This window comes from Lissotriton vulgaris, chromosome 5 (genome assembly GCF_964263255.1).
Source record: "Lissotriton vulgaris chromosome 5, aLisVul1.2, whole genome shotgun sequence".
NCBI lineage: Eukaryota > Metazoa > Chordata > Amphibia > Caudata > Salamandridae > Lissotriton > Lissotriton vulgaris.
In genome coordinates, this window is record NC_141693.1 from 69,426,254 (window position 1) to 69,441,504 (window position 15,251).

A 15,251-nucleotide genomic window follows, 5' to 3' on the forward strand; every position below is an offset into this window, starting at 1 on the left:
ACAGAAAAGCAGTACCTGTCTTAGTCATCCACGGAACAAGATCAGTGTTACTACCGCCCCTTGCTCCTAAAAGGGAGAACAGAGCTGTATCCATTGAGCTGGTCAAACCACATCATGTGGCCGATAATAAGTAGTAGGCCCAGTGGCCTCCCAAGAAGTAGCAGACATCCAAATCTTGCTACGATCCAAGAGGTTCAAACTGAAAGACTTATCACCTTTGATAAACCTACAGTAAGAAAAGAAGGACTATGCAACAAAGCCATGGAACTTGTGCCTCTGGATACCCAACTAACAGTTCGTCAAGAAACACCTGTCTACAATGATATAGCATCTGACTATACCGACATTACAAAAGAAGAAACAGCTCCAGCGATTTCAAGTAATCCGGATGCAATTCCAACAATTGACAGAACTGCCTCTGGCTATTTTATCAACTTTGATACATTTTCTGAGGATCCCAGTGAACCTGAAAATAAGCCTGCAAATAAAACTTTTAAAGAAAAAATAACAGAACTCTTTCATCAACTAGAAAAAACATCTGGCTTAACCATGGGTTGAATTTTGCATTGGGTTGAGTGTATATTTTCTCCTGCTCTGGCTCATACTGGTATTGAGTGTGGGAAGGATGATAGATGGAAAATATAGTACAATGGACACAGCAAGTATGAAAATCAACTTGGTCCTGAAACCTCACAAATCATCTCATCGTGAAAGGAGAGACCTGTCATCAGTAAACATCACAGCCGTTCCTATACCTGGTGGTATAGCATAGGACAGAACTGATTATGACATCTATGGTCCGGTGGAATTGTTGAAGATTCCACATCAGTTTAAGGTTTATTTGAGTGACTTTGTCGCACCCAGCACATTTTCGGATGATTGAGACTTTGTAACTGTTAACAACATGATGACAGATTTAGAAATGTCAGCAACATTTACAGAACATGACTACTTAGAAGGGCCACAACAACAATTAAAGAGTGACTCAAAGGTGCTGTAGTCATATTAATACACCAAGCAACCAGAAAAAACTCAAACCATAAGTGAACAGAGAACCTAAAAAGTGCTACACACACGATGAAAAATATACCTTATTTGTAAAAAGAACCCTCACTCACTTTAGTGGTGACATGCTTCCTCATGGGGTTCCCACTTAGGGACCGAATGTTCCTCCAGTGTGCTTCCACGCCTGATTTACAGTGGAGCTGGTTGTTGTGAAAAAGGTTTTTGGTGTGTGTTAAGTGTATAGTGATAGTGAGATTAAAAAATACAAGCTGTACCCGAAATAATTTTATTCAGAGGTCAGCTAGTATTAGTAAAATACTGTGTACAGGATACCTTAGAGGCTATTTTATTGCCCTCTTGTATCCTAAAGGGTGAAGGTCGACATGTTTCAGCTGTCTTTTAGATTAATGCAGCTTTCTTCAGGACCAAAAAGTGAATATCCCCGTTGGTCCACGCTCGCTAAGGCGTGTCCTATCCGTGCGGATATGATATGTGAAAAATGAAACAAAATTTAAAAACAACAATTCACGGTATTACCCGTGTTGGCACTCCTAGAATTCTCAGGGTCCACAACAACACTTGTTTATAGTGTTTTCGTCATGGGCTAGCGGAGGGGGTATTCTTCACGCTACTTATTCTTTGCAAAGCAATGGCTCCCCACCCACAACCTGTTTCATTCGCTTCCGCCGCCCGAATGTGAAAGAAGAGTCCTGTCATCAGTAAACATCACAGCCGTTCCTATACCTGGTGGTATAGCATGGGACAGACCTGATTATGACATCTATGGTCTGGTGGAATTGTTGAAGATTCCACATCAGTTTAAGGTTTCTTTGAGTGACTTTGTCGCACCCAGCACATTTTCTGATGATTGAGACTTTGTAACTGTTAACAACATGATGACAGATTTAGAAATGTCAGCGAAATTTACAGAACATGACTACTTAGAAGGGTCACAACAACAACTAAAGAGTGACTCAAAGGTGCTGTAGTCATATTAATACACCAAGCAACCAGAAAAAACTCAAACCATAAGTGAAAAGAGAACCTAAAAAGTGCTACACACACGATGAAAAATATACCTTATTTGTAAAAAGAACCCTCACTCACTCTAGTGGTGACATGCTTCATCATGGGCCTAGTGACCTCTGAGCTAGCTGGCACTCACAATTAAGTCTAATATATTCGGTAGAGACCTAGTCGACCTCAGTCCTACGTCTAAACTGCAGGATATATTATTCCAATGCGCACAGCCTATTGGGAATAAAGGAACTACACTAAATAGTGTGGTGGTCTAGAGCAGAGAGAAGCAGTTGAGCTGAGATACTGGATGGCTGGGATCTACTTCCTAATGAAATAAACTTCAATCAAACCCTACATTGCTTGCAGGGCCGGCCCTAGGCATGTGCAAAGTGCGCACCTGCACAGGGCCGCCAAACCCCAGGGGCCGCCATGACGAGGATCGGATCGGAAGGATCTGATAATCATCGTGGCAGTGGCGGCCCCCTGACACGTTTTTCTAAAAGAACCCTCTCCCCCAGAGAAGGATGAGTTGGCGCCAGGACATTTGCAGAGAGTCCCAACTAGCACTTTCTGTTAAAGCTGGCCTTAGCCCCTTCTCTTGAGATGGCGCCTCGGCTGCTACAGCTCCCGGTCTCTGCCCCCCCCGCTTCTCGCCGCCCCAGCCCCTTCCCTTCAGAGCCCAGACTCTCGCAGAGGACCCGCCAGCCCTGCCTCACTCTTCCAGCTCCTGCTTCCCAACAACAGGTGCCCAGGGACGGATTGGCACTGCGGGCATAGGCCGAAGGGCCGGCGTATCAGTGCCCTCTGTGGGCCATTTTCATCTTCTTCCCCAGTCCACAGAGGACACTGGACTGGGATAGTAAAGCAGCCTCGCTGGGGGGCCACGATCATCTGTGGCCTCCCCCTGACACCCTGCCTTGCCAAACTATCGCCCCTGATGTGGGGTGGGGATCAGGTGATTGGGAGAATCTGCCTCCCTGGTGGCCAGGCCTTTAAGCCATTCTCACTTCACACCCGCTGGGGCCCTTGCAGCTCAGAAACGGTGTTCGGTATCATATTTTACACCTTGCCCACATCCCTTCTCATTCAGGGGGCATGGTGGGCGGGAAACAGTGGCTTTATTTTCGGGTCTCGCTGTGGGGGCAGGTGATGTTCTGTTACTCAGGTAAAGGACGGCTGGGGAGGGGTTGAGTAATAAGCAAACTAAGGGACCTCAGTATTGTTCTATTGCTCAGGCTGTAGGCCACTTTTACCTTGGCCCCAGCGTCCTTCACAAAAACAGTATTCTTCCACTTTCTTGCCTTGCTTGTGCATAAACATATGAGGCCTGAAGGTAAGAGTTTCCTGAGATGGGGGATCGGTTTCGAGTCGATTTCCAAGAGTTAGTCCTATTGGAGATGCAAATGATAATGTTTTTTACCTAAGTGTTATGGAGTGGAGTGGAGGTATGTAGTGTGTAGTGGAATTATGTGGTATGGATTGGAATTGTAAATTGTGGAACCGTGTGGCGTAGAATTATGTGGCATGGTGTGCAGTGGAATTATGTGGATAGTAATTATGCGTTTTTGAGTGTACCTGAATTATGTAGAGTGGGTTTGTGTGTCATGGAGTGTAATTATATGGAATGATATTTTGTGTTGTGTAGTGGTATGTTGTGCAGTTTAATTATGTGGTGTGTTGAATTTGTGGCATGATGCAGTATAGTGTGGATTGGATGTATGTTGGTGTGTTGTGTAAATGTGTTGTTGAGTTGAATTATGCCGTGTGTTGCTGAATTGTGTGGAATGATAATGTGTTGCGTGGAACTGTGTGGCGTTGAGTGAAATTATACTGATTAGAATTATGTGGTATGATGTGGAGTGTATTTATGTGTATTGTTGCTATGTGGCATCAAATGTACTTAAAAGCCACGTTGCCTTCAGATATCAGCAAAGCAGTGGTAAAAATGAGAAAACATACATAAGACTGAGGGCTGCCTTTCTGCCTACAGAAATGCATGCTTAATTAACAGCGGCGGTTCCTCCGCTAAGGCGGAGGAGCGCCGAGCCACTGCTGCAAAGCAGTGGAAGAAAGAACAAATGCAATGATAATTTGAGGGTATTATCATTGTATTTGTTCATGCTGATGAGCAGCTTTGCGGGGTAGGCAGGCCGCTCTGCTCTCAGAACAGGGGAGGAGTTGTTTGCCCACCCCAAGTGTTTTGGACGACCCTATGGGGCCATCCAAAACAGTAATGCACACTTTGCATGTTCTCCATGCAGGCTGCATTACTGCTTGTGTGGAGAACATGCCCAGGACCCCATTCCATGGCTGAGCGCTGATCCACAGCACTCACACCAATCACAATACTGCATTGCAGTGTTGTGATTGGCTTAGGGGAGGGAGCCTGGCTGCCTCCAGTTTTGGCCCCAGAGAGGAGAGACTAAGACTACGTGCAGGAGAGCGGCAGGAATGTACGTTTTTAAAACTTTTTTTTGTTTTACATCACATGGCAGCTCACAATGCGTGCCGGCCGCTACTGTTAGTTAACATATTGTACATTGTATTTATAAAGCGCTTACTGACGAGTTGAAGTGCTTTGTTATGAGTAGCAGTCTACTCCGGAACCCAAGAATAGAGGTTGATAGTATATTAGTAATCTTTTTTTCTTTGTGCATTAGTTGCACATCTTTGCTGTTGTATTGTACAGCACTGATGTCTGCACAACCAGACCTATACCAGCAACATCAAAGATGTGCACATCAAGACCGGAGACACTGCTGTACCGTCCTACAAAATCTGCATGTACAAAGGGTGCTTCTGGGAGCTACAATACACTCTAATATTGTTGGGGTGCAGAGGCTCCATCCAGGTGCATCACATGAGAGCACAGTTCTGGGCTGCAGTGCTGTCTGTATGGATAGCATGAAGGGATATGTACAAGGAAAGCAGTAGTGTTTTAGATCGGTGCCATATCATCCGCATGGGAAGGATAACAATTTTAGCGGGGTTCAGGCAGAAGAGGTGAACTAGTTGAATAAAAAGTAAAGAAATAATCTGCAAATAAAAAGAAACTAAATCCCATGTAGTGCAAAGCACTTTTTATAAGGTTGAGCAGAGGTTGGCAATTGTGGTCCACAGAACGTGCTTCAGATTTGGTGCGGGAGACTTCACCAGCTGCTTCACCGGATCGGGTGACCGGCGGCAACACACTCAAAGCTGGCTGACAGCCATAACCCTACGAATAGGGTCTCACAATAATGAGTAGCTGCATATTCTGAATACGCATCTGCATCGCGGAATATAGAATCCGCTTCATGAGGAAAGTTTAATTAAATGGAATTCTGGTCTCTGTTACCCTTGAGACCATCTACTACTATTTACCTTCGGGATGGAAGTACAACCGACAATAAGGACCGTAATCATAGGCATTTAGCCGTGAAAAAGTTGCTGTGTACTTCAAGGTTATAGTAAATGGGTGTAACCCGAAGAAGTCACTGGGACCCGGGTAGCTATAGGTACAAAGAGAGATGTCCCAGGATAGATGCAAGGTAGTTGAGATGAAAATGTTCTTCTAAATTTTCATCTCAAATACCTTGCATCTATCCTGGGACCTCTCTCTCTCTTATACCTGTGTACTTCATGGTAGCAACGAAACACATGTTGGCTAGTCTACGACTCTGTACCAAGGAATGCACAACAAGGAAAATAAATACTGGAACCACACAGAGCAGTGGATGAACAGTGTTTCTTTCTTTCCTACACTCATTACTGTACTAACTTAAATCTATGTACCACTAGCGTGTGCAGGGGACCTTGGGGTTCTTTGTCTGTGGGGAGAGGGGTGGTTCTCCCTACCCTTTTGCACAGCAGTTACGCCTAAGTTCACCTTATAATATTTGCGTACTGCCTTAGAGCGCCATCACCCCACTAGAACAACCACCGGGTGTGCAATGTCTTTACCTCTCTGTTCACCTCTTTTCCTCAAGCCCCAGTTGGTACTCCCTAGCAGAACTGGGGGTCACTGTCTAACTAGAATAATGCACACAAAGAAAGGGGAGGCAAGACAAGGCGGCAAAATGTACTTACATTTAGGGAAAAGTGCAAAATATGTGAGGGAGCTAGATTTAATTTCTTTTGGATGTTACGCAAAATGTTTTTATGGCTGATATGCAAAATGTATTTCTTTACTGTTTGTCATTAGAGGTTCTATTCTCCAAGGTAGAGGTTCAGGGCTGCTCTTCCGCTTACTTTTGTTATTACATTTTCTATTCCCAGAGGTTCCAATCTTACCCTTTCCCCTTTGTACTAGATTTCTGATTTATGTGATGATCAGAGTCAAGGACATTGCTGGTTGGGAAAGAGTATCTAACTCCATTGTGCAGTGCGTTAAGACTGCAAGGAAATATTCAGTTTTTAGAACTGCAGTACTCAATAGTCTTTACCAATGTTACTGGCTCCATAAGTTTTAGAATGCCTAATTGACCAAACGTTTCTCTACAAATGAGACCTCTGAGGGTAAGCAAATAGTGTTTCATGAAAGTGCACACCCCGTGATAGTGGCCACTTTTTATGGCAGTGCCCGGGCCAAATTGTGATCCCAATCCGACCCTGCAGGTGCCGGCTGCAAAAACTATATGGAATCGGAACTACGCTTCTGGCACCGATGGCCCGAGCTTCTGGAAGCTGCTGTCCTTTTTCCGGTCTTTGAGGGGTCTTCGGTTAAGATGTAGTCCCTGTGCCTCTCCACTCCGATGCCCCCCCCCCCTCAGAGCTCGAGTGAGTCGGATGTGGATGCCGGCACTCCGGTTCTTGAGTGCTTTCAGTGCTCTGGTCTGAGTTTCCCCTCAGGGCTCGATGAAATGCTGATCCGCGCTCCGTTCCTCTAATGGTGTCCAGCGCCCTGATCCTCTCTCTCAGGGCTCGGATGCTACAAGTCTTCTTCACGGCTCGGGTGATGCGAGAATCCTAGAGCTCGGATTCTTCAGAGTTTCCATTTCTTTTGGTGTGACGGTCCTCGAGCTCGAGTGGGGGCTCCGGAGACGGTCAGAGCTCCGGTGAGGCGAGTGTGTTTGAGCTCTGATGCTTCGAGGGTCCCCCTAAGCAACTGGATACAGGTCTGAAGTGCTAGTTCTTGAGAGAGCTCCTCAAGAGTTGATAAAATGAGGAGCCAGGAGCCGCGTTCCCTTGGGCTCTCGGGCTCGGGGAGGACCCAGAGCTCCTGTTCTTTGACGGTCCCCCCTCAGAGCTCGGATAAGATGCTGCGGGTGGTAGTTCAGTTCTCAGTCTGAGCTCTGTGCGCAGAGTGCCGGTTCTCCGAGCCGAGAGTCGCGTTACGAGGGGTGGGGGTCGGTCAGTGTTGCGCCTCCTGCCTCCGATGACAGCGGCTCCCTCGGTCCCCCCCCTGCTGCTGTCTGGGATTCCAGAGCACGCGCCCGAGGATGAACCATGTGTCTGTGAGGGGGTGCTAGTGGCTTCCACGCTCCCCTTTCAACTTTGTTGCTTCGACAAAAGGAGGAGTTAGTCTCAGAAGCGCAATCCTCGCCTGTTCCCGCTTTCGAAGCTGTGGTTCTGGAGCTGGTCAGGAGCAGGTCCCCAACACTCCTGTTTTGCCCCCTTTCTCTTCAGAGCTGTTGTTCTGGAGCTGTTCCTAAGCTGCAGACTGCACACATATCATTCTCTTCCTTCTCGTTGTGGACTAGTCCCCTGGCCTGTAGGTCACCTTCTTCCATCAGGGCCGCTCTCTGAGTCAGGTCACACCTTCACACGAGAGCTGCAGTTCTGAACAAGGTTCTGGGCCTGTTCTCCTACTCTAGCGGATCTCTAGACTATGCCACCATTGCCTTTGCCTACGAACGTAACGTTTGTTCTTGTGCTCGAGTGTCTACCATATATTGCTGTATTATACCTCCTCTAATTATACTTTGTTTTCTCTCGAGCAGGCTTCACTTTAAAATAGTTTATTGCAGGGGATTAGACTGTAGACACCTAGATCTTTGTTTACCCAACAAATTCCAAATCCGGTGCCCCTGTCATGGCCCTGGCACTGCAGCTGTCTGTGCGCCCAGTCCCTCATGTCGTGTGTCACAATGCCCTCCTCCTCCTAAATTGTATCGTTCTGAGACGAATTCGGAAGGGTAGGAGCAGCCGCAGGTACTGGTCAATCATCTAACGACTTTTCTGGACGTATTATTAAAACACCTTCCTGAGCTCTGCCCCGTCCGGACCCCCTCTTCCGGGGCCCCCACCGACGCTCCCTGCACAGGGCCACCATGAGCCTAGAGCCGGCCCTGTTGCTTGGAACCTGTTTCTTGAATTTCACAGTGGCGTAGTCGGCTTGTCTACCTATTGCTGGAAGGAATATCTCAACACCTATGAAAAAATTCAATAGCAGCTTTTATCTACCTGTGGTGAGACTTCTCTGAATTATTTCCTTAAAGGTGAGCCAACTATTTTCAAGACTTGTAATTCGAAATTTTTACAAAAAAGAGGAAAAATACTTTGAATTGTAAAATTTTCCACCCGTCTACCAATTAGAGTTGGGAGCATTCCGACACATAGTCGCCTTTTAATTTATACTAAAGTGCTGGGAGGTTATCAATTTTCAATAGTTATATGATTTTGGTGGAAGTTTTCACAAAAGATATGTAAATTGGCTTTATTGAGCAAACGGGTTGTTCCTGCTAACTTTCAAACCTAAACACTCCGTGATTCCATAGAGCTTTGGCTAACCGTTTTCTTCTGGGTTGTCTCGTTCCATAATTCATTTTCGTCACTGCAGTTCTACGTCCCATAGCGCTTATCACGCTCATCGTCATCACGCTGATTTGTTGAGGTATCCTAGTAACCGTGGAAGCCATCTTGATTCATCGTCATCACGCTGGTTTGTTGCTGTTTCCTAGCAACGAAGTCACGCTTCTTTTTCCTTTTACAAGCGTTCAATCTTTATCACTCTCATTGGTAGATGTTCCTTAACAACAGAGTGACGCTTATATTTCTATTGGTGAGCGTTCGCATTGCAGTTTTCATTTACCGCAGCAATACGCACGCTTTTGTAGTCAAATTTAAATCAGCAGCGATTTGCACTCTCACAATTTTGAGACTTTGGGGCGCTCGCCTTGTTTTTTTTAATTTGCTGCAGCGATACGCACACTTTGATATTCAAGTTAAAACTTCGGTGATGCGCACGCTTATGTTTTGAGTCTTCGGTGCGCTTGCCTTGGATTTTTCTTTGATTGATACGGCGATATGCACGCTTTGACATTTAAGTTAAGTTTTCAGTGATGCGCACGCTTATACTTTTAGTCTTTGGTACGTTCGCATTGGATTTCTGTATGCTACAGCGATACGCACGCTTTGACATTCAAGTTGAGTTTTCAGCAATGCGCAGGCTTATACTTTGAAATAATGATACATTGTTTTGCATACTTACACTTTGACTGAGTGGTACATATGCTTATTTTGGTTTTTTTGGCATAATTTTGCATATATATATACTTTATTTAATGTGATACACACGTTTCTTATAATTTTATGTGATTGTCATCAAATACTTTCTTCTGCAATTCAATACTGCATGTTTTTTCACAATTATATTTTAACTGTTGCAACTACATACTTGTAACATTATTGTATTTTTCTTTTAACATACTCCAGTGGGTTCATTCTGTGACACATGTATGAGTATACTTTATACGGTGGAGTGTTCTCAGCGTGTGTCAATTTTTAATGTTTTCTGTATTTATAGTTGAATAAAGAGATTCATTATCTCATTATTCTCAGGTTATTTCATCTTTATACATTCAGGTTTAGTAATTTTACTTTACATTTCTTCTGATCTTCACAATACATGTTTGGAGCCATGCAGAATGTTACTGCTGCTCCGTTTTTTCTTGCTTCACCTGGTGAACCTCCAATCAAGTACAAAAAATGGAAAAAAGGTTTTGAGAGGTATGCGAGAGTATGTGGCGCATCATTGATTGTAGAAAGGAAGACTTCTCTGTTCCTCTACTGTTTAGGTTCGGAAGGGCAGGATGTTTTTGATCATTTTCCGAAGTTGACTGCTGTAGAATCAGAAAGCTTAAATGATTATGAAATATGTATCTGTAAACTGGATAAGCATTATCTACCTAAGATTAGCACAATCTTAGAAAGATACCATTTTGGTAAAAGAATGCAGAGAGAAGAGGAAACAGTTGAAAGTTACTTAATTGATCTGAGAAAACTTGCTTCATTGTGTACGTTTGAGAACTTATTAGATGAGCATATTCGTGACCTATTCATGTTGGGTTGTAACATGGATAAGGTAAGAAAAGAACTATGGCTAAGAGATGAGCTCACACTTGATGAGGTTGTTGCTGTGGCAAAAAGAATGGAGCATTCACTGAAGTGTGTGGCTATCATTAAAGAAAGTAATACAAATGATGTTAAAGTGCAGAATGTTAATAAGAAAAGTTCCAATACTAAGGTCAAAATAAGAGAGAAGTATGTAACCAGCAAAGGAGAACCTAACATCACATTTGTAAAGCATAAATGTTATAGGTGTGACAAGACTGGACATCTAGCTAATGATAAAAGATATCCTGCTCCTGGTAACACCTGTAATAAATGCAAGAAAAAGGGACATTTTCCATCTGTATGTAAGAGTAAGCTTGCTCCGAGAGTTAAAAAAGCAGAAATTTATGAAGATGATGGGGGTAACACAAGTTCTGATGACTTTGAATGTGGCCAGATTGTTTCTGAAATTGAAAGTGCATCCGTGAAGAAATCGTGTCCATTTGACGATATATTGGTTGATTGGGCATGTACACGTGTATTATTTGATTCTGGTGCTAAAATTACTATAGTTTCAAATGATTTTTATGTAAATAAACTTAAGCACAAGCTCAAATTGTTTAAACCTGATATCACTCCCTTGGCCTATGGAGGCGAAAAATACAATTACATGGATATTTTGTGGGTTTCATTGAATGTAAAGGGAGAATGATTTCAGGGAAAATTTATATCCCTAAAAAAGGTGACAACATTATCAGCTGGATACATCAGGGTGATCTTGGTGTGTATTTAGATCCTAATTCAAATCCACAAATTGTATTGAAAGATATGGTATGCACTGTAAAATATTCTGATGATGGTGAGTTACTGATGAGTTAAAAGGGGAATTTCCTAATGTGTTCAAAGAAGGTCTTGGTTGTTTAAAAGGCTATCAACAGAAGATAAAATTAAAAAATGATTTTATTCCTGTCACTTGCAAAGTTTACCATTGTCTGTTAAAGATGACATGGAAAAGGAAATTTATAAACTAAAGGAGAATGGTATTATTGAAGAGGTGGAAGGAACAGAATGGCTAGCTCCGGTAGTTGCTGCCTGCAAACCTAATGGTGATTTGCGACTATGCATTGATTTGCGTCAATTGAATAAAAATGTAGTAGAAGATAAATATCCACTCCCTAATATTAGTGAATTACTAGTTTTGTTGGGAGGAGCGAAGGTTTTTAGTATTATTGTCTTGACTTCTGCGTACCATCAGATTAAGTTGGAGAAATCTTGTAATACACTATTTGGTACGTTTTGTTTTATAAAGATGCCTTTTGGCCTTGTTTCTGCCTCATCTGTTTTCCAGTGTGATATGGAAAAGATTCTTAAAGGTCTAGGAGGCGTTTGTATTTATCAAGATGATATACTTATTTATGGAGATGCTTTTGAGCAACATGATGCTCGTCTTAAGTCTGTTCTGGAGAGATTGAGTGTGAGTAACGTAACCATTAAAATGGATAAATGCAAGCTTAGAGCAGACTCTTTTATTTAGGTCATACCATGTCTGGATGTGGAGTCAGACCTCAAGATGATTTAGTAAAAACGATCAGTAATTTATCTTCCCCATCCACTAAAGAGGAACTTATGAGTTTTCTCCGAATGATTGAGTATTATTTCAAATTTATCTAGGGCTTTGCAGAGTTGACTTCTAATATGAGATCGCTTTTAAAAAAAGGTGTTAGCTTTAAGTAGTCTGATATGTGCCAAAAAGAATTTACACTTATTAAGGAAAGTTTGTGTAAAGCCCCTTTCTTACAGAACTTTGATACCAAACTCAAATCTATTTTAACTACTGATGCAAGTGAAAAGGGGCTAGGCGCTGTTTTACAACAGGTTGGTCCACATGGTATGAAAACCATCTTGTTTCTTTCACAAAGTTTACGGGATCATGAAACAAGGTATTCTGTACTAGAGTGTGAATCACTTGCTATTTTCTGGGCTGTGAGAAAACTCAAGAGATTTTTGTGGGGTGTTGATTTCGAGATAAGATCTAATCACAAACCTTTGGTGGAAATTTTTGAAAGCAAATGCTTGGATATGATTTCAAGTCACATAACTAAATGGATTATTGCTCTCCAAGAATATTCTTTTTCTCTCAAATACATCCCAGGGGCAGACAATAGAATTGCTGATATTTTTTCACGTTTAGTCCCAGATAAATGCTACGAAGATGAAGAAGTTGAAGAAAGTAGTGATTGGGTGTGTGCACTGGAGATTAGTCAAATTTCAGAGGAGAAATGGTTGGAAGAGGTAGCTCAAGATGCAACCCTTGATGAAGTCATGTCTTTGATTAGAGGTAGTTGGTCAAATATCAAAGTTGGATCTGATTTGCCTAAACCGTTTTGGTATGTGAGGGATGAATTATCGGTTGATTGAAGCATATTGTTTTGTGGTGCTAGATTAGTTCCTCCAGTGAATCTCAGGAAAGAGTTTATAAACTTAGCACATGTTAGTCATCCTGGAATCACTAAAACCAAAGAAAGCCTATGCTTGTCTTACTGGTGGCCAAGGATGGATAAAATGATTGAAAGAGAGATTTGTGATTGTGGTACCTGTAGCATAAGTGATTAATCCATATCACCTAGGGTGCAACCTATGATTGTGAGGAGTAGGCCTAAACGTCCATGGGACGACATTACTTTGGCCATTTTAGGACCTGTTAATAGCTCAGGTTCTTAAGTTTTTCTTTTAGTTGTAATGGATATGTACTCTCGGTGGCCAGCAGTTTTTTTCTTATCCAATGTTGATTCGGGTTGTATAATTAAATGCCTAAACAAATTGTTTTCTAGGGAAGGAATGCCAAAAGCTATATTCTCAGACAATGAGGTCCAATTAATCTCTAAAGAAATGGAAGAATTTTTGTCATCTTTTGGCATAGTACATAAAACATTTTCTCTCTATCATCCTGAGGCTAATGGGATGGTCGAGAGGTTTAACAGAGTCTTGAAAGAAACCATTACTCTAGCTAAATCTCTAACATTAGATTGGTGAAGTGAAGTTCTTAAAAGAGTTGAAGATTACAGATTGACACCTCATTCCATTATTAGAAAAACTAAAAAATGTATTTTTCGAGGTAGAATACCTAACACACATCTAGAACCCTTTTGGGTCAACAATTATTGTTAAACAATGGGTAGAGAATGTGTGTGTAACGATGATGATCTTCAAATTAAGGTGAGTCTGAAGGCTTTGCTGAGGAAAAGTTATTTTGACAAAAGAAAATCTGTTAAATCATTGATTGTTAATGTTGGTGATCTAGTTGCTATTAAACATCCTGGGTTGATAGGAAACACATGCTCAAAATATTTTGAACCCATGGTAGTTATCAAGGTCTTCAAAATGCTATAAAAACACAAGATCATCGTGCTTGGAACCTCAATAGAGTTGTTGTATTGAGAAGATGTCATAATACTTCTCATGAGCATTGTTCTGAAGAACTCAAGTTTTCAAAGAATAAGAACTTACCTTTCTCAGGCATTTTAAAACTCGTCGATCATCAAGAGTAACTAAACGTCCAACTTATCTAAAAGAATATGTTTAACCTCTTGTTGAGACTTATAATTTTTCTGTGCTCTTTATTTGTTAGTCATATTTATCTGGTTGTTACAAAGACATTTAAGTTTTCTGAAGAAGGGAGGTGTGATAGCCTTATCTCTATGATTGTAAGTTGTAGTCTCCTTTCCTCAGGATACTTTCTATGGTTCTCATGCATCACTGTTAGAATCTTAATGTGTCATAGTGTGGGGGTCTAGAGCAGAGAGAATCAGTTGACATGAGATACTGTATGGATGGGATCTTCTTCCTATTGAAATAAACTTCAATCAAAACCTACATTGCTTGGAACCTGTTTCTTGAATTTCACACACCCCTATTGTGCTCCTAAATAGGGTACCCCATTGTACCATTCAGCCTCCGGATCTCCCAGTAACTCCACCACTGCTCTGGATGTGGCAGCCGTCACTTCCAGGGCCCCCCATCCCCATGGCAGGCAACTTTCTTCACTTACAACCCGCTGTCTCCAGGGCTTTGCCCAGGTCCAACAAGAACAAGTCCATGCCCACCTTTGACACGTGAACACCATCCTCTTCCAAACACTCCGGGGCGTTGGCATGTTTTTAAAAAAAAAACATTTTTATTGAAGAGTAACAAAGCAATTTGCATACAGTATTTTTGGCATGACGCGCATATAGATCACATTATTATGTATCGAGACATTTCCATCAGTTTCATAGTCCCACACCCGGACACCACTCAGTTCTATTTTTCTCCCATCCTCGCGTGTGTTAAACAGAGTACTGCGACCAATTGGTTTAGTTGCTCTCAGCCGATTCATAATCCTCGGGGGGCAGTGGCTCACATATATCTCCCCGATAGGAGTTCCAGCTTCCCCACACCCTTTCCCACTTTTTCGGACAACCCCGATAAATAAAGACAGTTTTTTCCGCCACCATTGCCAGGTCCGGCGTTGGCATGTTTAAGTCCATGTCTAATGAAGCCAAAACCCCTCTGCTCTGTGAACTTGCGCATATCACTCTTTACCCTTCTACGGGAATGTTCAGTGGCCTCCCCAACCTGGCCTCGTGCCAGACCCTCCGCGGGGTGATCTCGGACCACCATAACTCTCATTGCCCAATATAATGACTAATCTTGTGACCTTTCTTGCCTGTAAAAGGGCCCTTCTCCTCATAGATGTCAGATCGTTGCCACCAAGGCGAATGACCAAAATGTTAGGGGGAGGTCCGCCTCCAACTAGTCTCTGCTGCAGTTTGTTGAGCAAGCTGTGCCATTGCATGCCCGGGAACACCAACCAGGCTATCTGTGTGTGGGAGAACCCATGCCTCCAATTACTGGTTTCTGCCCATAGCACCATACTAATGATACCTGAATGGTCGATCACCCACAAACCTGAACCCTGGCAAAATAAAGAAATG

The 15,251-nt window shown here is 42.7% G+C and overlaps 2 protein-coding genes across 3 annotated transcripts in view; one reads left to right on the forward strand and one right to left on the reverse strand.

Moving 5' to 3' along the window:
- The window catches only part of LOC147710201 (E3 ubiquitin-protein ligase TRIM39-like), a 488,982-nt gene that overhangs the window by 316,145 nt on the left and 157,586 nt on the right, over positions 1-15,251 (reverse strand). The window lies entirely within an intron of this gene.
- LOC147710202 (uncharacterized) overlaps positions 11,285-15,251 on the forward strand; it is a 34,986-nt gene continuing 31,019 nt past the window's right edge. The window contains exons 1-3 of the mRNA XM_086922070.1: positions 11,285-11,359; positions 11,627-11,756; positions 12,431-12,616. Coding sequence (XP_086778196.1) covers positions 11,285-11,359; positions 11,627-11,756; positions 12,431-12,616 — 391 coding nt within the window. The remainder of the gene's footprint in view (positions 11,360-11,626; positions 11,757-12,430; positions 12,617-15,251) is intronic.